This window comes from Labrus mixtus, chromosome 13 (genome assembly GCF_963584025.1).
Source record: "Labrus mixtus chromosome 13, fLabMix1.1, whole genome shotgun sequence".
Classification (NCBI taxonomy): domain Eukaryota; kingdom Metazoa; phylum Chordata; class Actinopteri; order Labriformes; family Labridae; genus Labrus; species Labrus mixtus.
This window is the reverse complement of record NC_083624.1, coordinates 3393491-3420157: the sequence shown is the minus strand read 5'-3', so window position 1 is coordinate 3420157 and position 26667 is coordinate 3393491. Positions and strand designations below refer to the sequence as shown.

At 40.7% G+C, this 26667-nt stretch overlaps 2 protein-coding genes across 4 annotated transcripts in view; one reads left to right on the top strand and one right to left on the bottom strand.

Annotated features, from left to right (window-relative positions):
- Positions 1-26667, top strand: part of asmtl (acetylserotonin O-methyltransferase-like) — a 243536-nt gene that overhangs the window by 109777 nt on the left and 107092 nt on the right. The gene's annotated exons all lie outside the window — the stretch shown is intronic.
- The window catches only part of fgf14 (fibroblast growth factor 14), a 117251-nt gene that overhangs the window by 37512 nt on the left and 53072 nt on the right, over positions 1-26667 (bottom strand). The window contains exon 1 of one of the 3 annotated variants that reach the window (XM_061053175.1): positions 6604-7662. The exons of the other annotated variants lie outside the window; for them this stretch is intronic. Within the exon in view, the coding sequence (XP_060909158.1) occupies positions 6604-6796 (193 nt within the window). The 5' untranslated portion in view covers positions 6797-7662. Of the gene's footprint in view, positions 1-6603; positions 7663-26667 lie in introns of those variants that run through there. 3 annotated transcript variants of the gene reach the window in all.

Sequence of the window (26667 nt, the reverse complement as noted above, 5' to 3'; positions counted from 1 at the left end):
TAGCGAACATTGTATTTGTTTGTTTTAAAGATTCAGGTTAGGCATTTTGGCTGGGGCAATTTTGTGTGAGTGTGTGTGGGGGGTGGGTGGGGGGGGGGGGGTAGAGTGACCATATTTGGAAAGCGGTACGCTCTGAAGTCATCGTGGTAGCAGCTTGTCAATCACAGGTAGCCACGCCCTGAATCACACTCTCCTTTGTCCTAATTTTTACTCAAAATTGGAAATTTGTAAAAATGAACATTTTACTACATTAAAGAAGACTTGAAACTAGAGAATGAGAACATACGCTCATTACTGAAGTGAGAAATTAACTGCAAAATGAGTCATTTTCTGGTCTGGATTGGTTTCAGACTTTTTGCAGCAAGTCAACTCGCCCCCTGCTGGCGATTAGAAAGAAAGGCCACTATGACCGTTTATTGTAAATAAATAAAGCATTTTTTAACCTTCACTTGTCAAATAACAGTTTAAATCATAAGCTTATTATTTTTGTGATTAATACTATTTTTTTTTGAAGCAGCAGAGTCTAGAGCAGTGGTTCTCAACTGGTGTAGCCTCAGGACCCACTACCAACTTCCCTGTGAAAATTGCGACCGTAAATTTTAGATACTATTTAACTAATCAGATAGACCCACTTGTGGGTCCCGACCCACTGGTTGAGAACCACTGGTCTAGAGTACATATTTTTACTTTTCTACAAGCTGTGTTTCTCTTAAAGATACAGTATGTAGAATCCACCACCAGGGGGCTCTCAATCAAAACTACAATAACAAAAGATGACGTCGAGGCTGGCGGAGAATCATGGGAGTTCTCTTTGCTACATTATTAATACCTACTTTCCCCCTGATTTTAATGTATTTCAGTTATATGCCAATGATGCCATAATGATAGTTTGTACGATGATTATTCAATGAGTGACATGTGTCTGTAGTGCAACCTGATTGGTTCAGGCGAGTGATCCAATATTGTTCTACATCAGTCTCTCATTTTGTGTTAGAAAATAATTAGATGAAGGTCTCTGCACTGCAACACTTTTTTTTTAAACATTTCCCAAACTGAAAGTGCAGAAGACAGAGCGTGGGAGTTCTACACCACTTTTCATTGACACTTGTATTTCTGGGGCTCTACTTGTGCAATATTTAGTATTTGAGGCAGTTTAATAAGATGAAAGACAACAATAGCAAGATAGTTATCTTCTGAAAATATGACAAAGATAATATGAGAATGGGAGGATAGATATCTTGGATGAAAAGGTAAGGAGTGAGGTTGGACTGACGGAGCGTTTTCACTTCTGACAAGCTTGATATGGTGAATGCGTTCTTAAAAATTCAAAACGGTTTGAGACGTATAGTCTCGGTGGAATTCCTCAAGTCAAGAAGGTCTTTGATTCATTTTGTCCTTATTCTTTTGTAGCTCATTGTCTTTCTGTCTCTTTTCACTCTGTTTCTATCTCTTTGTGTGTCTGAATGTTCTGTCTCACGATAAGCGCTGCTGTTTATCACCGCTGGAATACTCAGCCTGTACTGCAGTTTAGACTCTCCCAGCCTCTCTGGTATTACTTTTTACAACAGGAGCAAAATATGTTTCTAAATGACTTTTTTTTTTTGGTTTCTAGGGAAACAGAGTTGTGGTTTGGCAGCAACAGGGGGGGTTCCCTTAAAAAAAAGAGGGGGGGGGAGAACAACAAGCATCAGAACTGTAAGATCTGAAATCATGTTGTTGTGCAGCAGAAGTCCTCTCTGCATATAAATTGAACTGTCACACAAAAGGTTGTTATTGCTGTTTCTTTTTCCTTGTTTCTTTTCTAAAGTGGGCTCCCTGCAGCTCCCCTGCTCCTTTCCCGTCTTATTTTCTGTTGTGTCATTCCCGTGTCGGTGTGTGTACGTGCAAAGACACTGCTCAGGGCAAAGCAAACAGCACAGTATAAGAACACACACACACACACACACACACACACACACACACACACACACACACACACAGGGGTACAGCTGCAGTAGTAGACTGCTGTCAACCCTGCCCTGTCTGACCCACTTTGGATCTTTCTAGAATAAAATAAAGGGCTTTTCCAGCCGGCAAAGGGAAAAAAAAAAGCCTTCTCTGTGGCTTCTGTTGTCATGGAAAAGTAGACCCTCACTGCCCCGCCTCCCCCTCCTTTGCAGTTTCTCTTATATCAACAACATCTCTGACATCTCAACAATAACTCATCAGATATGGACAGCTGTGAAAGGACTGATGACGCACCGCTGCTTCCTGTCAACATGCTTTTGAATAAACAGCCGCAGCGCAGGAAAGCATTATCTCAAATGGCTTTCTACATCATGTAAGCTAATCTGGCAACCTGATCTTTGTAATATGATCTAATGATCTATGGATCAAATCTGGTGAGATAATAAGAGCCAGAGCAGCCAGATTATGGGACGGCCCCAGCTGGCTCTGCCTCCAGCTCACTTTACTGGGTCGGCGCATAATAGGATTTACAACTTAAATCTAATCCCGAAATAAAATCAGTGTGATCAGCGGCTCTGCGTCTGCTTTTCAAAATGCATGAATGATTTAAAATAAAAGATGATATGACAAGAGAAACACAAATAGTTAATGGCAAATTTCCTCAATGGTTTGGACGAGGACACGAAACCACATCTGTGCATCATGTGTGCTCTGATATTATGAAAAATATGTCTAAAAAATAACTTGTAAGGCAATGCAAGCTCAAAAAACTATGATCATTTTAACCATGTTACTGTATGTAGAGTCTTGTGTACATAACATCACGCATGAAAAATATATTGGAAACAAGTTATAGCCAAATTCTATCCAAGTTTACTTTGAACTTCATATAGAGACGCAGGTTAAAATATGTCCTAATATTAAAATACAATTTAAAGAGATGAAACTCAATCCATCAATCAGGAAGCACCTGGCAATAGCAGCAAGGACAAGCTGCATTTTAACAGACAGAAAGCCTGAGCACAACCAGACACATAGGTGACTGTCCATCTACCCAGAGCAGGGTCTTTATAAACATTACTAATACTGGATTGAAAAGTGACCTGGTCATGCTTGGATAATGAGTATTAAATTCTGCTGTCCAGTAAAAGGAAAAGTCAAACGTCTTTCAAAGTGCAGAAACCCCGAGCTGAACCATACTCATTGGTGTCAGCCTTTAGTCATGACTGGATGGGTTTCTGTAAACTCTACTGGGATTTCAAACTGGGTGAGGTTAGGCTTGAATATCCATATAAATCAATCTACATGAGTATATCACCTATGTTTGTCAAATGTTATGAATAAAATCATGTATTCTGCAAATCGAACGAAGAAGAAAAGTCCTTTTAACTGGAGGTAAAAGAACCAGATTCATTTGTGACCAGCTGTCTACCTCGTGCACTTTCATTTAGTTAAGCTCAGATATTTCTTAAGTCATCAATTCTGCGATCTAATCACAGGAAAAATCATACCTCTAACTTTATACTGGCAGAAACCCAAAGCATAACCAGAGTAAATGGCAAACAGCCGGTTACTGTGAGCAGCTTGGTTTGTGTAAACTTTACTGGTAGGGGGTTTAGAGTTTATTGAGCATGGATAAACTCTGATATTTATATAGTTCCATGAACCAAATCACAAGAAGTCACACAGCAACTTTTTCTCACGCCCAACCTTTGCATCGTCCGCAAAGTATTGAGGAAATAATCATGATTAGGGGCAGCAACAGGTGTTGAATGCTGAAAGTGGTCGTCTATTTTGGATTTGGAAATTAAGTGAGGGTATGCTGATGATCTTCTTATGGCCAGTTGGTGCGGAACACCAGTAGGAGAAGTTTAGATTCACAATAATATAACATTAGTTTAGGTTAAAGGGGCAAAACTTAACATAGCCTTCAGAAATTGAAGAACTCTCAGGGATATTGCATTTGAAAGCTAACAGATGAATGTGTTATGGAGAGCAAACCTAAATATCGTTGATCAATAAAAATCATTATTTTTCAGATGACAGTGCTTCTTCTTCATCCTCTCATTTTGACTCGTTCTAAATCAGTAAATTATACAGACTGGTCAGGCCTGCTCTAAGCTGGTTATAATATCCACTATGTGCAGATGGTCCAGTCAGATGTCAATTAAAATGTGATTGGCCAACCTCTAAAACAATCTTGAGAAATGGTCTCAACAGCAAAATGAGCTGCTACTTTTCTGGGGTTTCTAACAGTTGTGAATGTTTAATTTAAATGAGATTTCTTTGGATCCATGAAGGAGACTCTCACATTTCATGTATGCATTTTTACAATTACAACCTAGAGGCTCTTAAAAAGATGATAGAATGAAGATGTAGATTACTGACTTTTTTCTTTTAAATACAATTTTTCTTCACGCAATCTGCCTTCAAAACACAATCCATGTCAGCGCCAATCAATAAAGCCCATAAGAATAGCTAATCTAGTGTCTTGCTCACAAGATCAATACTCAAAGCCAAAGGGAATACTGATGTAGAGTACATTTCAGACACCTCCTCTCCATCGTCCTGACAGATCTCTGTGGGAATCTGAATGCGGCTTCAATTTATAATCACAGCTGCGATGGTTAGAGAGCTGCTCTGTTCTCTGCAGGCTTAGCTGTCAGGGGGGGGGGGAAACCCGATGTCTCTGTCTCACCTGGGAAATAAAAGGTGACTGTGTGTGTTTGCCTGTTGTTATCACAGCAATATGATCAGTGGTGCATTTATTCACTCAACTAATACATGTAAAGAGAGAAAAGTCCTTCTGGGGGGGGCTGATATTAAATTAAGCACACCAAACAAGCCATTAGTCTTCCTAAGCTGTGTGCTCTTGTGATAATGTTGAGAAAGAAGGAAAGTGTGCAAGAGTGGTGTGAGGGGATAACGCTCCTCCTATAACTCTCAAGTGAGGCTGAAATTAATGAAGTATATTCCCATCAGGCTTCCCATCACAAATAACACAAGAGAAAACAGACTGTTTCTGAATAGAGCCTCAAAGAAGGAGGACAAAAGTAGGCAGCTTTCCCCTTAATTTTTTTGGTGGGAGTGTTCCTCCTCTTGCAGGCAGCGGGGTCGTTGCTTTCTGGAGCCTCACGACACAGTTCACAGAGCACCGACGTTGGCACTATCATCCTTATTCCGAGGGCCCCTATGGTTGCTCTGTAAAATGGCCGTTGGAAGTGTGACACTGGGAGGTCATTAGAGTGTTGCCAGATGTCATTTTACCAGATGTTTACAGGCTAAAATCTACAACACAATCTACAGAAATGAGAAAATAATATAAAAACCCCTGACCGAGCTGCGTCTATGCACGTCTCTATTTTGGAGAAAGCTGGACACGACTGATGTAAAAAAAGCCACAAGCCAATTCCGAGGTGACAGAGAAGGACAGACTGTTAAACACACAATAAAACACACACGCACACACATTTATCCTAAAACGTGCACTCAGGAGCCTGGAGGATAGCTGATTATTATCTAGCCTTTCTAATGTCCAGATGTGGTTTTATTTCACACCATATACTGTCAAATTTGTCAATTTAAAGCCATTACAGTCCGGGTAATGATCAAGGGCTTGTGAAGGGGACATTTGCACTGACAGCTTTGTGCAAATGAAAGAGACAATCAGCTGTCAAAATGGCTCTTGGTGGACAAGATGAAAGACTATACTTGATTCTAGGTGCCCTTAAAGACAGAAAATGCTGTTTATAATGCGAGTTTGCCATTAAATTATCCAACATGGAGTTTTTACTGGTGCAACAGGTTTGATACCTGATGATTCCAAGAGGAACACAGGCTATACAGACGCCTTCCATCACTCCCTTATAAAAGGGGAAACAATCAGACTAATTTATTTCCTAAATGAATTAACCTAATTCGTTTTTGCAAGAAATATTATCCTCACAGTTGGCGCTGATTCCAGCAGAGTAATAAGTGTTGACAGTGCTCTTTAACAAATCCCAGGTTGCCACATTAAAAGGGATAAAAATAAAAAATAAATGCTCATGACATTTTCATAAGTGGATCTGAATCTCAACTGGAGCAAGAAGAGGCCACTGGTGAGGAGCTGGTACGGGAGAAAATATTCATGAAAAGATTAGGTTTGAAAGGCGTAACCTCCATTCTCCACTGGGAGAAATGCATTTTCTTTTGTGCTTAGGAATGGGTTTCATATCTGGCTTTTTTTTTTTGGTGGCATGTTTATGTAGGAAATCATCACAGACTGCATATTTGCTTCATAGCGATCAAAGGCCTGTGTTCAGAACCAGCCAGGTGACAGCTCGCTATACCTGTCAAAACCATGAGGCACAACTCGTCCTGAGCCTGTCAGCTACGTGGAAATACATGGAAATCAGAAGAAGCTTTGTCATGTTGAAGCAAAATGTGGAAACTGCACAAAATAGAACAGCTTTATCCCACTTAATAGAACTTTTTTACGAACGGAGGCACAATTTTGGCAAGTCTAATGAGAAATAAATGAGTTTGATTCATTCTGTTTGTGCACTTTAACCACACAGTAGTGACGTAATAATGACTGTTGGCTTTATTAGAGCTATCAAGCAGTGGTTTTTTGTATGCACAAAACAGGCACCTTTCACACCAAAGTTCCCACACCTTGTCTCCGTAGTCTCCGCTTCCTGAGGCCGAAGATGCGCACTTTAGAGAAGATGTCGACCAGGTTCCCATTGCAGAGCCCCTTGTTTTTGTTGGGGCTCTTCCTCCGTCGGTTTGTCGCGGGCCGGTCCAAATGCTGCTCCCGTGCCTGTCTCTTCTGCCTGATCAGCCCACTCGCGATAGCAGCAGCCATGGCTCAAAATGTCACAACTGCTCAGGTCCAGTCTGCGCACGGAGCACAGACTACACAAACAGCCGCTTCTCGGAGCTCGCAGCCCGTGTCACAGTCCCATGTTGGCGGCTGAGCGGTCCGTTCCGTGATGTGAAATGTAAAGAATACGATTTTTTCCTGGAGATGGGTTTCTTTTTAGTCCAAACACTACATGATAACTGCGATTGCAGGACAGCTGTCATCGTCGTCGGTCGGAAAATTCTTGGACATGGTTGGAAATGAGATCAGTTCATGCGTAATTCCATACATGCAGTCTTGATGACAGGATATATGCCAAAACTCACGCGCACCGAGGTCTGAGAGGATTTTTCATACCTGCACAGGGATGTTTTAGTTCATCGGCTGTGTCATGTTCAGCAGCATCGCCTCCTTTAAATGTCCAATAGCCGGCTGCAGCAGCGTCCGCACAGCACATTCACCCACTCTCTCTTGCTTTTCTCCCTCCGTTTTTCTCCACCTCCACCTCCTCCTTCCAGACGAGGGGGTTTTCTCTGTCAGGAGGAGTCGCTGTTTTGGGTGAAGCGGTGGGGACGCCTGTGCATGTGCGCCTCCAGCAAATCAAGCAAACACAGGCGCCTCCTGCGAAGATCAGCACTCGAGTGAAGGCAGGGCAGCCCGGGCGACACCAACTCCAAGTTTTGCAAGAAGCAAATATCCGCGACGGCGACTGATCAACAGTGTCACGTTCGGAGATGGAGAAAAAAAAATATGCACCAGTGGGAGAGTTAGAAATAGGTAGAGCAGGACGATTTTACGCAAACTTGTATTCGAAAAAACTCAAAAGATCTTGTCTTCACTGTATTCCACATTAACAGCCTAGATGCTGCTGCTGCTGCTGCTGCGCGCCAAAGGAGCCAGGGAGGAAGAAGAAAAAAAAAAAACACACATCACCAAAACTGATCTGGATCCAGTGGAGGTGACGTCTGCATTGTGTGACAAAATGCATACACATATACAAACTTAGACCCCCCCCCCGTTGATTCGAAGAAAAGCCTGGATTCTCATACAGAGCTGGACGGAATGCTGAGAGATGCATGTATGGCGATCAGTTTGTAAAGGCGGTTACAGAAAGTGACGTTCATTTCCCCCCACTCTCAATGAAAAGAAAAAAACACACACACACGCTTCAGTCCGCCTATAAACCTCAGATCAACAAATCCTCCCTATCAACAAGTCCTAACCACTCGTCAGTACACGCCTGAGTGGAATGGGTGCCCTCCCCTCACTCTCCCCTCCTTCCTCTCGACCACCAGGCCCCTGCTTGAAGGGGAATGAGCGCGCGGATCATCAGATGGACAATGAATATCATTCATATAGGCTCCCCTGTAAATGTACATTGAACTGATACAGCTGATATTTAGATACCAGACACTTCTATGTCTTTTTAGAATGAATGGAAATCAAAACAGAAATGATCAATCGAAGAATAACAGGAGGAGCTGTGTTTGTAAAGTGTATTTCTTCCTATGTTTCCAGTCAAAAAAAGGCTTAATTTATGCTTATCAATTCAAGAAAATTACAAAAAAATGTATGTTAGGAATCTAAGGGGGAACACGAGTGTGGCAGAGAAGCCAATTCGTGCTGTTTTTACTGAGAGTCGGCTCTGTGTGGTTTCAGCACCTCGGACAGCTCCGCTAATTTCAGGCACCGAGCATTCATCGGGGGAAACGTTTCCTCTCAGTCCGACACCATAACCTTTACTTGAACGTCCACGCGGGACTTGTGGACGTGAACCACAAGCACCAGGAGAGCCACTTAACGCTCCACTCCACCTAAATTATCCATATTTTAAACGCTGCGCCGGACGCACTGCCCCTACACAATACAAGCCTGGACATAAAGTAAAAAAAGCCATATGAGATCCTCTAGACTTGTTTTGTGATTCAACATCATCTAAGACTCAATCACACAGGCACAGGAATTAAAACTCAAGAGAGCCATCTGCTGTTTGTGGCTGTAATTAAACATTTGGGCTCATAGGGGAGAGGAGCGTTGGAGCATTGCATCGCCGTGTATATGAAGCGCATTCATTCTACCCATGACAGAGGCACCTGTTGATATCAAGCTGTACGGATGTGAGAATACAGGAGGGGTTGAACCGGCAGATATACAACTATTCAGTGGGATAAGTCTGCTTTAATAATTCCCATAATAACAATAGTCTGAAGAATTCAATGTCTTATAAAACAGGGGACTGATGAAATGTGCTGGTTGTTATACCGTCTATAAAATTTAATTCCCTATAAATCCGCATGGAGGAGTTTTTATGGTCCTGCTTATTCTGTTATTTCGGCGAAATCGTTTTTTGTTTTTTTTTGTCTCCCGTTATCATACAGCACTCTTTCGGTCTCGAGCTGGGGGTGCACGCGGAGTTGGTGTCTCGTGGCAGTGCAGTGAAAACCTGCTGCTCCAGCGCTGCTGGAGGAGAAGCACACTGCAGTTAACGCTCCAGCCAGCAGCGGACACTGTCAGATCAACAATGGTCCCTGCACCCACAGCACCCACAGCACCGCGCAGAGCAAGAGCAGCCCTGTTACTGTCACAGCTTAACTGCTGGACCAGATAGAGAGAGAGAAAGAGAGAGAGAGAGAGAGAGATCCTCTTTTCTGCACACATCTTTAATTATAATCACACTGACCAGGCTTTGGGTAAATGTACATTGAAGCACTGCTATAGGCTTGTATTGCTTGATTGTAAAATTGCAGCTTAAGGAAAATAAGGGATTGGGGAATATAACCCTGCAGGTTTAGTCATTTTAAGCAGCAGACTAGGGTCTGCAAATTGCTTTTTACAAAGATAAGTCTGCGTACTGAATGATAATGTGATACATGATCATTTAACAATGTATATTTTAGGCAGGGGAATTCACAAAAAGGGGAATTCAAAAAATTAGGCAATTGAAAGCGGAGACCCAATGTGACAGAATGTGCTTCATGCATCTTCAATTTGAAGCTAAGATGATGAAAGTAATGAGATTTTCATATATATATTTTTAATCTCTTGCTGATGTGGTTGCATAATTAATGGAGTAGATCAAACTGTGCTTTGATGGTTTGGTAAAATTGGGTTTCAATGCATTTTTCCTGCCAATAAAGCCTTCAAATAGTCGAAAAACTATTTCTTTATGCAGGATTTTGATCCGTGTTTTTAGCAGATGGATGTAAGCAATAAGGTAGCTCTATAAATTCTACACATGTGGCACTCTCACAAAAGAGCAAAATGACCCCGGATGGATCTGTGGCTTTCACAGTTTCTCTCACACAGCATCAGTTTGAATGCATGAACAGTCAAAGCATCTTTCTACATGCTGCACTGACATGCAAAAGCTTAACCACAGCACACACTGTTAGAGCCAGAATAATCCATGAGTTTCACCACTGGAATCCTTTTTCACATCAAACAGAATACAATGCGAGCTGTCAGAAAGCACATCAAAACCCTGAGAAATGAGTCATTCATGAGGCGGAAACAAGGGCGCACATACCTACATTTTTTTTCCTCCTGCATGTGAATGAGTGGCCGTCCATGGCGGTCCCATTCCAAAGCCCGAGAAGCGTCTCAGACCTTTTTCCCGTGACTTCTCAGACCCCATTTATACTGGCCTTTTCTAGCACCTAACATTGTTATGGTGAGCTGACAACATGCCCTAAGCTCAAACACGAGAAACACCTTAATCCATTTGTTTTAGCTGGCTAACAGAGAAAGGAAGTTAGATTAATAAGTTTGGACATTTCATCTGAGGCTGGAAGCAAATTAAAGAGGACTCAAATGCTGCCTGAGGAGCTAATTTGCAAGACATGAGACTATCGCAAAGACAAAAAAAATACTGTGCAAAAAGATCTTTTAAATAGCAATATGTTTATGACGAGAATACCAGAGACAATTGTTGTATCCCCTGTATGCAAAACTTAAAGTAAAAGCAGCATCAGATGGAGACTTGTGAAGCTTCATCAGGGTCGGAACATTTTAAATCGAATCTCCTGCGAGGAAAATCACATTACTGTTAGCTAGATGTCCTGCTGCAGAGGAAAAAGTAAATGTCACCCAAATGGAAGCGGGATAAACAACCCATTTGATTATTGCCGTTACTTTGCTGCAGGGCTGTGTTCTTTTATCACCGTCCTGATAGGAAAAAACAAGCAGCGAGACTCAGCACTTCTCAGGCGTTGGGAAATAAAAAAGAAAGCCCAACATGCCGGAACCAGATCACAAAGCGTTATCAAGGAGCGGGTTAATTTAATTTGTGATGAGTTACGACTTAGCCGGGATTTATGTCATTTTCTTTTTTTAACGCTTGTCATCTCTTCCTCCCTTTTGCTTTGGCTGTTTTATCACTGAGTATCATGAGTCCGTCTACAGAAGCAATAACAGCTTATAGCCAGCTTACGGGCTGCATTGTGTGTGTGTGTGTGTGTGTGTGTGTGTTTCATTTGTTTTGATGAGTCTAATAGTTGAGCTAATCACAGAGCGGAGATAGACAAGTGCACATAAAGGGCATGTACGAGGGGATGGAAATGAAGAGCTTTTGTTAATGGGCCACAAATTAAAAGTGAATGCTGAGGCCTGGAGGAGGACGAGGGCCGGTCAATCCAGGAGACTCAAGGCACCAACAATATCACAGCGAAAGGTGATGCAGTAAAGGCCACACATTGTTGTTGTGTGTTGAGCAAACAATGTACAGGTTTTTTTTTTTCAGTGTTCACTCACTAGCAATACATGGTTTACTCCATATTCTGTAAGTTTGGCTTGTTATTTTGTCAGCAGAGTTTAGATGCTTTTCAAAGCCAAATCTAAAAAAAGATTAGTACAATGAAAACAAGTAAGAGAGCATAATGAATTAATAATGCAAACACATTTATTACTGTGGTAAAGTTTGTCATTTATGCCACTCATTACAAACCGCTCACAGGGCAGTGAGACATTCTTTTCAGACACAGAACTTTCATTTCATTTCTTAATTGCAAATATAAAACTCCCGTGAGGAACTTTCAGTTTGTGTCAACTTTGGCGACCCCCAGGGGATCATGGGTACAACTTATCTCTTTGCTGATCTTGTCCTGTGGATAGGATGAGTAGATAGTGTTTTATGATGTAAAGTATTCTCCTGCTGTCTTTAAACAGTTAAACGTCATCACTCACTGTGAATCTTTGCTGTGAATAAGGTCAACAAAGAGTGTTTAGGCAGCTCACTCTAAGTCACTTCATCTGACACCGACCCCGTGGCAGTGGTTACAATCATTAAAAATAACTATAAAGAAATTTCAAATTTGATGCTGATGGTCTGGTTTGTACGGTGGCCCCCAAGTTCAAAGGCAAAAACATTTCACATGAATGCAAAAAAAATACAAACTAAAAACATTTCATGAAATGTATTTGTTTTGTATGAACTGTTGAAGGTGTAACTCTTAGTAGTTAAAGGGTTGTCTATGTGTGTAAAATTGATAAGCATAATAAGCTTAAGCTTTAACCTACACAGTTTTGATCAGCTTAATCCCTCAATGTATATTCTTTGGAATTTAAATATATCTTCTATGTATTTTTTGGTCTTCAGATTACTCGATACGGCCGCTGTAACATGAGGTGAAGCCTTAAATTCCTCTTCATGTGACTATCGCTCTTCATCTTTAAGAGGTCGGCTCTGTGTATTTCCTGAAGCTCTCAGATAACATGCGGGTGAATTAATGAATACCGTTTGCTGGTGTGATCAACTGAGAGGAAATCCTTAGGTGTTGCTTTATCACCGACACCGCCCCGACCCTTCTTCACTGTCAATGAATAATAGATTTGAAAAGGTTAGAAAACACCCCCGGAGAGATGCGGAGACAGACGAGCGCTCGGGCCCATGCATTAAGTTTCTGCTCGCAGACCTTTAAAAAGCTGCTCCATCATTTCACACAGAGGCTCATAAAATCATCTGAATGTACATCACATAATCCCCCGATGGCTGCACTAAATATGCCACCAGAGAATACTTATGGCCACATTACAATATGTCTCTCCGTTGTGAGCATGATGGAGTGTTGTCCCGCCCCCGGGGACCAAGATTAGAGCGGGCCTGAGGTGTGGAGCCTCCGACAGAGCCATTAATGAAACACAGTGGGAGCTGCACTCACAAATAGCTTACTCCTAAATAATAAAAAAAAAAGCTGATTAACTCTTAAATTGCTGAAGTCAACATACATTATACTAAAATGAACCACTATTGGTTGTTAAGTTTAAGTGAAAACATCAGAAAGGGGGAGCATATTGGGACATCTTATAAACATTTTGGATTTTCATTGTGGTAGAGCTAATGAAGCAACCTAATTAAGTCTTCCTGGAAACTTTAACTTTGGGAGGTAGGTCACTTAGGAAAAAAACAAAAACCTAAATGTCGCTCGGGGCTTTTAACCAACCACTAAAAAAAAACCTGAGTGCTATCATTTTCGAGAGTATATGAGTGTCAGCGATTACACACAGCCCTGTGGCCCTGTCGCCAGCAGTGATTGGTTAAATACCGAATAATGACCATATACACAACAATTCAGTTTTACCATGGATAATTTGTGATGAAGTCAATGAGGGTTTTTAAAGCAGCTATGAGCAACTTTTTTATTGTGTTAATTTTGGCGCCCTCTTGTGGCCACACATGGTACCTCTGTTGGTTTAGCATTTGCATAAATTTTTTTTTTTTTAACAAATATGATGTAAAAAAAAAAAAAAAACACAACTTCTTCTGAATTATTTTTATTTCTAAAAGCAGCAATATTTTCTGTAAGCCGCCCGTTCTTACAGCATGTCTAGAGTACAACTATTGCATGCAGTTGCAATGTAAAGGTCGTGTTTTTTCATGAAGCTATAATTAGTTCCCTAATAGGTTAATCTTAAATGTTATATTTTAAGCGGCTTAAGCTACAGAGATGTCCACATTGAGCTCCATAGATGATACAAAAAAAAGTTTTGTTGAGTGCTTTCTAATTGTACTTAACACATTTCAAATAAGAATATACAGTATATTTTATTTATTAATCCTGCAAGGGGAAATAGCCTGGAAGTGAACTGACACCTCTCCAGCAACCAGCATCATTTTGAGATTGAGACTTGAATCAGCGACCTTCCAGTTTGCAACCCATCTCCCTACAGACTGAGTTTCTGCTGCCCCATTCATTTATATTCATTTATTCTAGCTGTTATATGATCACACACCAGTGCCAAATTCAATGGTTTCCTAACCATGAAAAACAACTTATCACAGTAGTTAATGTACCACAAGGAAGAAGAGGACAAAACTATAAAGAAAGGGAAGCTAGGAAATAGAAAATCCCTCAAAAATGATCACAAACCCGACATAAAGACACAAAGCTAAACTGTCACAACTGAGGAGTCATCACACACTTCCCCTCTCTTCTTTCTGTCTTTCTATCCATCTCTCTCTCACACACACACACACACACACACACTGCTTCATCCTTTGATCCTATTTTTAAGTCTGCAGCAGTGATGGAATTTGCCGTGTCAGCAGCTCTGCAGAGTGAGCTTCCTTGGAGAAGCCCTGAGCATTGTGGGAGAATATCAATTAGTCCGAACCCCTCTGGAAAGGCACGCAGCCGAGCTGAAGGCCGACACCGAGAGTGTGTGTAGCTGTGTGTGCGTGCGCTTTCTTTTTTCATTTCTTAGACAGCGAGTGTGTGTGCTGATGGATAGGTGTGTGGGTAAGCAGAGACAGAGTGTGTACCAACTTGGAAATGCATAGAGTGTATAGGTGAGCACATTAATATTCATCAGCTTGTGATGCAGGTGAAGGTCCGGGGTGTGTTTGGCTGATGGGAGGTTTAATAGAATGGTAATGAGGGTGAAGTCAGGTCAGGCCAGTTTGTGAATTCAGAGATGTGATATGAGCAAAATCAGGTCAGTGAATGAAACCGTGGATGTAAGAAATGTTCGTGTGGTTATGGTGAATTATCACTTTGAAGATTCTGTTTTTTGTACTGATTATATCAACCAGATATAACATGTTATCTAAATGAGTATAGAGAGCCAGAGGCTAGAGGAGGTATTTCCACTGTGTGTCAGGACGTTATACTAAGCTCAGCTCAATTTATGGTAAAAAAGAGATTCAAGAATATTTCCCAGAATGTCCAACTCTGACTTTAAGGCCACTGCACTTTCACTTGTTGGGTCTGATCATAAAAACATCAGTTCCTCTTCCTCAGCTTGTAAGAATTGCAACTTTGATTTTTACCCAATTTACACCAAATGTGAAATGTTTCTCCACATCTGGTTAACTAGAATCAGATTTTGATAAATTGATTTTATTTTTTAAAGATTTTTTGGGGGGCTTTTTGTGTCTTTAATTGAGAGATAGCACAGTGGATAGATTCAGAAATCAGGTAGAGAGTAGGGAATGACATGCAGGAAAGGAGCCACAGGTGGGATTCGAACCTGGGCCGCCCGCTTGGAGGAGCAAAGCCTCCATACATGGGGCGCGCGCATTAATCACCGCGCCACCTGATGAATTAAGTTATTGATTGTATTTACAAAGTGCCCAACTTTGAATCCAGAAATTAATTTGCAGTGGTTAAACTTTTCATAACATTACAAAGATGCATTTACCAAGTCTATGAAAATGGTTTAATGTCAGTTCACACAGATTTTTATAAGCCCTAGTGGTTGTAAAACAATGAAGACAACAACTCCCATGATCCCCTGCTTCTTCAGGTCAAACCGCCTCTTTTGGGATTGTTTTGATTTAGAGACTTGTAGCAGTAAAAAACGTCCTCTAAAGCTGCAAAGACCAGCGACCAATAAGCTTTGTTTTTACTACTGATAATAACAGAGAAAGAAGGATTGTTTGATTTCATGTTGAAAATATACCATGCAAAAAAAAAAAAAAACGACTGTAGTGCTACATAACATGAGTTATAAACTTTATGACAACATGACAAATTGTCCTCTTGTTAATGGAACCAAAGCCATAAAAAAAATAACACGATGCATGAAACATTATGTCTCATAAGTGTGTGTGTTAATGTCTCCAATTCCTGGAGGTCTATTATACGACATGCGCCATAGATCTCCGATGAGACAAGTGTGTGAACGGGGACCTCAGCCACCTCTGATTGAGAACAGCAATAAAGTTTTCCCCAAGAGACAATGAAAGACTAATGATGTCTGTAACGGCCAAAGCTATGACGCTAATCGTCATTAGCAGGGGCCACACTTTGGCTGCGGTGACCCTCGCGGTCGTGAGGATAAAGTTAGAAGAAATGGATTATATGCTGCCACTATAGGAATAATGTGTGTGTGTGTGTGTGTGACTGTGAGCTAATGGAGGTGACAGGGGGGACGGGGAGTACAGTGATTAGTCTGAAGTGACGGGGTTAATGCTTAGGTATGACAGCAGTCATTACAGGCAGACACTCAGACAGCCATTAACTCTGTCACAGATCAAATGTTACCAAAGCTACGAATACATCAAGTACTTCCTGTCCTGTGCCGCTGCAGCTGCACACACTCAGTCTTATACTGCAGGACAACCACAGAGGTGTTCCTGTTCGTCTGTGATCTCTGAGGTGAAAAAAAAAACCCAAGAGGTTAAGTCCAAACAAGAAATCATGGACCTGGTTTTTCATCGTTTTCTATTAGAGTTACATCTGTTTTACTTTTCCATCTTAAGCTCATCCTATTAACAGCTTGATTTGTATTAAAAAACGACTGCAGTGCTTATAATAAATCTGGTCCTTCTTCATACGAGCGGGATAGTGGCTTTAGCTGTAATCCATGTTTTCCCGCAGATTAATGCAGTCCAAGACCTTCAAGTCAAGTCAAGTGATAATGTTTCTTTTTTTAACTTTCTCTTCAGTGATGTAATTATTAAAGGCATGCATTTCAAATTCTGTACACTGACAAACAATAACCCACAGTATGCACTACTCATACTAAACTGAATAACAATGTTTTCATTTAGTCTATAATGTGGCTTATTCAGAGTAAAATATCTACTGTTCAGTACGACGCTTTCTGCACATACTGCTTTATTCCCTCAAATGATCTGAACTTTTTTAACCTATTTCTTATTTATTTTTCTCATTTTACCCTTAATTCTATTGATCAAATTATATTTCTTACTTGAACATTGTGGAAAAGAGGAACTGTAACAACTAAATCCCCCCCTGAGGTTGAATTAAGTATTTCTGATTCTGAAACTCTTTTTACATTAAATGTCTACTACTGTACAAAACTAAAACCATCTAAATCAAAATGATTAAAAATAAGGTCATATTCCTCTGATATTTCCGGTTTCATTCATCTACTACTACAAACTGAGTATCTGCGTCAAATGAGATGTTTGAGGAAGTTGTGTTTCAGGCTTAGGTGAAAATATTTGACACCATTTCCTAAAATTTTAGAACAAAAAAGTCATTGATAAGTCTGGAAAAACATATCGAATACACATAAAACCGTCCGTGTTAAACATGCTAATGAGCAGAACCCTGATCTACTCGACTTGGAAGAAGAAATTCTTCTCAACTTCTTCTTCTCTGTCAGAATTTGCCTCTTAAGGTCGCTCCTCTGGTTGATCCTAAATTGATCATTTATTATGTGGAGCATAAAAAAAAAAAAACTTTAATATTCTACACATTAATATGTGCACAAAAAAACCTTTGCATGCCTCAAGTTTAGTCACACACAAGCTGAAGTTCTGCATCTCACAGTGAGGTCTCAAGTTACAAAAAAAGTTCAACCATTTCAAAGTGATAAGTCGGGTTGATGGTGAAACTGAACATAATGAATACTTTGCAGTAAATCCCTACTCGCCATATGAAGTCACTGAAACTCTAAGGCATATTGAAGCAGCAGGGGGGTTGACATTTTTCCCCAAAAAACATTGTGATTTCATAAGCCTCTTGCAGCATTAATGCACACACACACAAACACAAACACACACACACACAAAGGAAAATCTGGTATGAATTTATAGCGTATATGAATTATCATGTCTTAGCTCAGGGGTCTCCAACAGGTAGCCCGCGGGCAGGTTTTCAGTAGCTCGCCTATAGGTTGACCGACTGTGTTAAAAATAAAAATAAAAATCTGGCGACGGTAAATGCACCTCTTCCCACTATTCATATATTTGGCCCATAAAAACAAGTATGAAGTACTAATGTTTTCTTGGACATTGATGTGAATTTAAGATTATTGATAAGCATTGGCTTATTGCAATTTCACACATGTACAAACAGTATCTTAATTCAGCTGAGCTATGTAAATAAATCCAAGCGATTTGATGCAAGCAGCCCTTGGTCACTTTCATTTTTTGAAAGTAGCTCTCAGATGAAAAAAGGTTGGAGACCCCTGTCTTAGCTAGACCCCAAATTATTTACCTGACATATGGTTGTAGTGTTTGTTTAAAGGAGCCTTGACATATAATCTGGGTAGACATAACAAAGCTTTTTAAAACAAAAGAAGTGCATTTGGTGCACAGTTCTCCAGCATGAGCACCACTACAGACTATCAAACAGAACCTGTCAAATCTGATCCTCTCGAGGTTTAATCAATCCTGCACTCTGTGTTTCACAACAAGAATGAAAATGCAGACCGTGCCTGTCTGTTTTTTTTTTTTTAACCCTACCGTCATGCTTAAATTATTGCTCAGAACATGCTTTGCTTCTGTTCCGCCACTAGAGGGCAGTGCAGAGCTCAGCAGGACTCTGCCTCTTCATGAACAACACTGTAATCCTGCAGCATACTGCTTCTTACTGTACAGAGAATAAACTATGTTGCTCCACTTTAAAACCACTTTTCACCCCCTTAAACAAAGGATAGAAGTTTTGTGATTGCTTTCAAGCCAACACAGAAATATATTTTCTTTTTGGTCGAGCTCCATCAACTCCAGTTTAGATAATGAAGCAAAACAGATCCAGTGAATTAAACATAAAGCAGCTTTCTTGGGATGTAAAAGTCTGTCATGTAAATGTTTTTCTCCTGAATTTAACTACAGTTTTCACATTTTTTAAAATCTCCCTTTGCATTAAGACAACCAGCTGTCATAAGAGCGGTGAAAAACTGAAACCTTTTACAACAAACGAGACTCTCCTCCTAAGATCAACATGTTGCTCCCAAGAGGCCAAAGACAGAGACACTGTTTGAGCATTGCTGACAATGACATCAACTGTTAGTCAGTTGATGAAATCTATGCATCAATCAATCAAAAAGTCATCAAAGTCCTGACAGCATGATAAACACTGTATGGGATGGGAATCCAACTAGAGGAGATTGGGCTGTTTTACAATGATAGGCCGTAATGTGATTGTGAGTTTCTGGGTGAATAATTATATGATAATTAATCCTGTATTGTTGACTGATGCTGTATATACATTCATGCGCTGTCTAATTACTGCAAATACATTCATTGCTGTGTGTGTGTGTGTGTGTGTACGTGTGTGTGTTTGCGTGTGTGTGTGTGTGTGTGTGTGTGTGTGACACAGATGGAAAGTGAAATCAAATAAAGAGGATAAAAGTTTGAAAAAAAAAAGAAAGTGGCATTTGTTCTTGCATTTTTGTGTGTTATGTAACAGCGGCACATGCGGCTGTGTGATACATAGATAAGAGCCTCAGGTCACACAGTTTCCAATAGTCGTTGCAGTGCCATACGTCCAACTGCACACGCATACACGCATGAACACATGAACAAACGGTTATTAAAAACAGGGTAGCAACAAGGGGGCACAGATTGTGCCCCCTTGTTGCACTGATTCACTGTTGCACTGATTCTTCTCGAGATGTTTTCAGACTGTTCCTACTCTTTTGGCTGTTTGCAACAGGTTCATGTTGTGTGCAGGTTAGAGGAAGAGAAGAAAAGCAGGTGATGCAATGAAACAAAAAGTGAAGACTCAGCATTAAATCGACATAACAATGACAAAATAGACCCCTTGCTGTTTATACCCAAAGGGTCCAATTAACATATATGCAAATCAGGATAATGAAATAATCATCATAGATATGTGAGCTTCATTAAAATGGAACCATGGGTACCTCTGAGCAGTTTTATAACTCCATGTCAGACTTAAAAGATATAAAAGAGTGGAGGAAAAGATTAAAAAAAAAAAAAAAAAAAGCCCTCTATCAAATGGAGTGTTTCACTTGCATGTCTGCTGTTCGGCTCTAATGAGAAATGACACATTTGTAATTACTGTGGACTATAATTAGCTGGTGTGTAAGTGAGATGCCAGAGCTCAAGTCTGTATGACTTCGCTGCACATGCAGGGAGGGTGTCTTTCAACATTCAGCTTGAAATCTCGAATGACTTTGAAACTAAAAATTCACCTGGCAAAAATAACAAACAGCAATGTTGTGACTCTCTCTCCTTGTGAATCAGGCTGTTGGGGCGGGACTTAATTTGTGAGTGCAGGAATTGGCAGGACGAAGCCTGCGCTGTGTGGACGTGGATGCTGGCCCGAGCTCACTCACCTCCTCCATCACGCCTACCTACAACCTCCAGAGGGGGAGGAGGAGGAGGAGGAGGAGGATGACGAGGAGGAGGAGGTGGAGGAGGGACAGGTTTCTTTTTATTTGCGGCCTCAGGATGTACCAGGTGAAGGTTTTGGCAGAAGAAATATCTGCAGATGATGATGACGACGATGATGTGTTATGACATATCACTGACCTCGCTTCTGCCAATTAGCTTAACGTGGTAATACTCCAAATCCACAGTTTGGGATGTGAAACTTCATTTTTTTTAACAACTTTGTGCAATTTTGATGTATTGATGTAAAAAAAAAAAAAAGTTCTTTATTTCTGTGATTTTTTCCCCAGCTTGAATTCACATTGGTTACTAAGGTAAAAATCAGCCTTTTGACACCTCTTACCTCTTCCTTTTCTCACACGCCTCACTTCCTTTCGGTCACTTCCTGACTTCTCTTTTCCTCTGTACTGATTGGTTGTTGCTTTGCTGTCCCTAATAGAAAGCCAGATTGAAATCACCTGATTACTCCATGCACTGCTCTCACATGAACTCACTCTTTTGACCTCTACATGGGACAAAAGTTAAGCATTAGTGAGGTGTTTTTCTCTCTGTCCATATAAATGAAACCTGAGAACTTCCATATGAGAGACTAATCTACTTTGATTTATTGATTATTGTTCTAATGTTGTGTTCTTGTCTTTCAGATGTTTGACAACTCTGTTTTGGGTTTTCTTCCCTTTTGACTTGAATATTTGAGCCGAAGAAGAAGAATCTGAAGTTTCCTGGCTGGATTCATTCATGCTGACCTGATGCCCATGTTGACAGTCAAACTAGAAATCTGAATCCCCTAAACTTACAAAAGACTGAATTCTTACAAGTTTACTTTTTGTAGAAGAAAAAAGAGAACAAGTCCTTTAGCACATATTAAAGCTCCTGTGAGGAGTTTTTCAGAGGTTATGACACCTGATTATTATTGTTGGCTCTAAATGACCTAAAATAGCAAACAAAGACCATCGGCAACTACATTTACTTCTTCTACATGGTTACTTTTAACATACGTAAACACTGTCAGGTGGTAGGTGTCACAGAAGACAATAAACAGTGCAAGAAACAGCAGGGTGAGATTTTTTTTTCTCTAAAAACACCACTGACAGTATGCATGTGCAGGGCAAGACGTGTAGTAGTGTTTTTGTCCACAGAGGGGCGCAAATGAATCAACACAAAGTTAGAGTTAAAGGAGCTTTAACAGATTCTTATAGATCAAAGTAACAAAGTGGACTCATTTAAGAACTTGAGAGGTACAAACTTTGAGTTTTTTTCAAAAATGTACCTCTCAAAAGCTTTTACTACAATAGGTATTCTCAAGGACAATCAATTCTAAATCTATCTCTGTGAAGAGAATATTTTTATATCAGTGCAGAACATAATATCGGTGTGTGAAGTTTTGAGAATTGATAATGATTGAATTATTTAACTTAATGTCAAATAAGTAAAAATGGAATACATTAAAAATGCAGAAGGTCCCTTTAAAGTTAATTTAGCCTTTAATGATTGTGCACTTGTACCTGAATATAAATATTGAATGAAGGGCTTTTAAAGCTTGTTTAGTATTTTTACATTGTGGTATTGTTACTGTTGTATAAATATTCTAAGTTCTTCTCTTACCTCTACTGTCATGTTTTACCAAAATACTTCTAAATATCGTTCTTCCTCTGGAGCTTCTGGGAGGGAAGAAGTCGAAGGAAAAAAGCGGGTAATGTATGTTTTGATGAATATATGAATGGACGGTGGAAAGAGGAAGTGATGCTGTAAGCGTCTGCTAATGTTGTGACACTTGTTTCAACATGAAAACTTTATAGTGTTGGAATTCATTGCACCCACTTGAACTCGGGCACACCAAGACTGCAATACTCGTTTTATTGTAGAATACTGCAGAGACTTTAGATTGAGCATCATTTCAAGGGATATGCTGACAAGACAAGAAGTGCAAAATGTGTTGATTTAAAAACGTCATATAGCGTAAATAGTAATAATCGTACTTGCAAACAATAAAAGCTGGTTGTGAGGTAAATCCTCAGGTGAAATTGTTAGCAAAAAAAACATTGCAGTGTCATTAGAGCAAGGTATTGTGTTAAGGACATTAAAGCATGTCGCAGGCCACTGTAGCTAAGCCGTGTGTATTTCCCAGAGGAGGCATGTTCTTCTGTTAAACCGTCGTTTAAGGGTTTTTTTCTCCGGCCGATGGAGGAGTTGACCTTTCGACACAGCTCTAAAAATAGCAACATATCAAATAAAAGGGAAGCTCCTGGGATAAGCAAGACTCTTGGGATGTCCAGGTATACACAAATGTCTGCACTTACAATAGATGCTCCTCACACGTACTCACTTCATTGCACACGCTCACACATTCCTCTCCATCAGACCCCCCTGACACCTGGTCAATTCCTGCTCAGGGAAACGCGCTCCTTTCTCATCGACGGGCTCGAATTAGATTGGTTTAACTCCTGTGTCTTATAGAGAGGTCACCGTCTTGTTTCTACTCGGTGTAACAGCACCAGCAGGTCTGTTAAGATACAGCTGCAACAGATAGTAGGTATCAATGATGCTGTTCAGTCTGCTGTCCTCACTGCTGCTTTTGGTGCTGAGACTCTGGGTCTTTTAAAATCAAGAAGTCTTAAGTGTCTTTTTAGCTCAAAAACTACTCTACTACTAAGAAAAAAATATTATATATGTATACATACACACATATAAAAGCCATCTGCTTAACATAAGACATGCAAAGAATGATGACATTTTCTGCCATTTATCTGCAGATAGTACCAACATATTTTCTCTTGCTATTCTGGTTGTAAGCAGACTAACTGCTTAGTTTCTAACTTGCAGGAATATGTATTTATACTCCAGTGTTAACCTCTTTATCTGTTGCATAATAACAGATCAAAAAAGCCAGAATTTTTCAGCATGCAGACACAACAAATGGTGGTCAGCGCTGACCTAAACAGAAGTCAAACAAAGATTTTGACTACACTATATATATATATATATATATATATATATATATATATATATATGTATGTCAATGTTGATTTTCTGCCACAAAAAAAAAAGCAACAAAAACTGTTTAACCTCCAGGGTGAAACTGAAAGCTCAGCAAAATCCTTGATAATGGTTCCAATAAACTTTTGATAGTTGTTGTAAAATATGACGCGATAATTCATCTTCAGAACCTCAGAACAAACAGATTCATATTCAGCCTCTGCACACATTCATTGTAACAAAACTGTAATTAACCGATGAAATACTTGATAACTGTGAAACTGCAGGAAGAGAAGCAAGTTTACCGATTTACCTATTGAAGACCAAAATATGTGAATGTAATAGTACAAACCATTGACTGTATATAAAGATGGATGACATGTCTCTACCTCCTGATGTCCAAAAGTGAAGCCAAAGTGCCGGCCACGACGAGCAATGGCATGTAAAAATGCTGGTGACGTTAATTTGAACCCAAATTTACGCAGCAGAGATTGGACAGTGGAGATGCGGTATTGATGTTCCGCCATTTCCGCTGACTAAAAACAGACATTCATCTCAAAACAGCAAAGAGCCCTCAGGTGTGAGAAATCCATCATCAGATCAGATTCTTGTGTGGGTCTGAGGCAGACACTCACAGATATGAAAAGTCCAATGACTCTTATGTTTGCCTTGTTGTTACTTTTCCTCTCATCTCTACTCTGCTAATCCAGTCGACACAACGTTATAGGCGCCACATTTGTCAACAGAGCTGTCAATCATGGCCCCTTCATATAGCATCAAAACACTAATTAAAAGTCAACTTATTAGGAACATGAACAACCATACATAAAGCACAATAAAATCACAGAAGCCACATTTGTGAAAAATGTATTCAAGCTGTATCTTGATATCATAATGTGACCCATGTCCCATCTGTTATGAAGGAGGAGGTGTGCTCTACGACCTATGCAGCAGCCTGTCAGTAGGGGGAGCTCCAAATGATTTGGCTTCACTTTCCGAGAGCTGTCATGTCCCCCGTCTTTTCGAGGAAAATGTATAACCAGCATTTTGACAGATTTTACATTGCAGATATGATTTTTGACACAGCTTTGACTTTCATGTCAGCCTGTCGCTACAGAGAGGACGGGGATAGCACCAGGTAGATGTTCAAGAGCAGGGCCAGGTGAAAGCGGGCCCCTGAGTCAAGCTGTCCTCACACATCTGTTGATCCAGCACACAGAGAAGTTGATAAAAAAAAAAAACAACCTCTTAACTCTTTTGCTCTCTTTCGTTGTTTGTTTTCACAGCTAAAAACACATTTACAAAGGGGACCAAGTGTGAGACAGTGCTCCTTAAGAAAAAAAAAACTAAAACAGACTCCGCAGTGCATGCACACGGTTGCTTAGTAACACACAGGAAGCTCCCCGAAGTACGAGTTCAGCCGCTTGTCACAAGCCTACACACGGTGCACAGGTAAACATGCTGAGTCAAGTATGCACGTCTCTCTGCCGTGGTGGACTTTATCCCCGCACGAGTAGGCTGAGCGGTAAACATCCTTAGGCTCTTCTTCTACTGAGGTTTATTGTTTTCTGACAACATTTACATAACGGCATACAGCAGCTACAGATACATCCACAACATAAATTTCCAGGACGCTTAGTGTAGCAACAGAAAAAAGCAACAGGGAGGGCAAAGGGAGACAAATGTGAGAAAAATGAAGGAGAACGAGAAGACAGAGAGAGCGAGAGTAGAGGGGGAGAGCGAGAGAGAGAGAGAGAGTGAAGCTGTGCTGCAGCAGCAGAAAGCCAGGCCGTGTAATTTATGGAAGCCCATAGTCATAAAACATGAATCTTGTCCATGAAGTGCTGAATCATTTGGTGTGCAAACCTACAGGTCCGCCTCCTGCTCTCACATATATGCATGTGTGTGTACACAAACACACACACACACGTTTCACCCACAGTGTGTGCTTTTCATTCACACACTGATCTGTATTTACATGAAGCTAACTCCTCGTCCACCTCAAACAGTTAGACTTTTTCATTGACAATGGCTCAAAAACACACACACACACACTGCAAGTTCTGTCCCTCCTGATTTCCTTGTATTACCCCCCCCCCCCCCCCAACAAGCCCACCCACCTTCTCCCCCCTCCTCCCACTGCAATGGATGTGCTAGCTTTAGCATTCTCAATAAAGCAGTTTTATGATGAGCCCTATCTCCCCGTTGGGTGGGATTCAGTAAGTGGCTGAGTTCAGCTGTTCAGCACAGCAGACACTCGATACGAGCGTTAGCGCGGCTTCATCAGGAAAAGTCGACCTAGCGCAGCATTAGCTGATTAAATACAATGCGGTGTAACCCATGTTCAATAGGCCGAGGAAACAATGTTCATGAGGTGGCAGAGAAACACACTCAAGTCAGGAAATCTATCTGTTGATGCATTAGAATGAAATCAAAAGTGCAAAACATATCTCGCTGCCTGACTTTGCATATTCCCTTTACTTAATGTTTACCATGTCCCCCTCTTGTAATTAACACAGCCAACAATATATACCGTCTATTATGATGTTTTACTTCCACAGATTTAGAAGTAAGTGACTGGAGGGACACCAAATTGGAATAAAATTATTTGTTCTACAGTATCCCAGTCAGCCTGCTGCCAATTAGAGAATGAGTACAAACTCATAAACTCAATATTTATTTGGCACGCTGCAGAGGGGGGGGAGTAGTTTCACTCCGGAGCGGGCCAAAAGTTTTAGCATTTTTAGCGAGAGTGCTGCGTACAAGGGGCAGCACTTCCACAGAGAAGAGAAGACACAAAGTGAGTGCAAGAGAGATGGAGAATTTTTCGGTTCTGCAAACATGTTGCCATCATATGTATCTCTTCTTTTTTTTTTGGTAGGGCGAGGAGGGGGGAGGGTTTCCTTTAATGGAGAGGACAGCTGAAGAGAGACAGGAAATGTGATGGAAGAGAGAGTAGGGATGACATGCAGCAAAGGGCCGAGGTCAGAACCCACAGCCGCTGCGACGAGGTCTATAGCCTCTGTACATGGGGCGCGCAACATAACCACTAGGCTATCTGCAAAGGGTCCGAGGTCAGATTCAAACCCACAGCGGCTGCGTGGTTATAATTGAAACTCGAATAATCTCCCAGCACTACCAAAAACAACCGAAGGCCAATATTTGTCACAGCTCAGGTAGCAGCCTCCTCTCGGCGCAGCGTTTCGAGAAACACTATGATCTCTTACATTTAAATAGCTTTATTCCTCCTTTCTCTGCCTTATTTACGGTCTCTGTATTGGTTGAGTGTGCTGTGCTCACGTTATACATGGCTTAAAATAAATGAAAGAATTGATAACTGGTTAAAGGAACT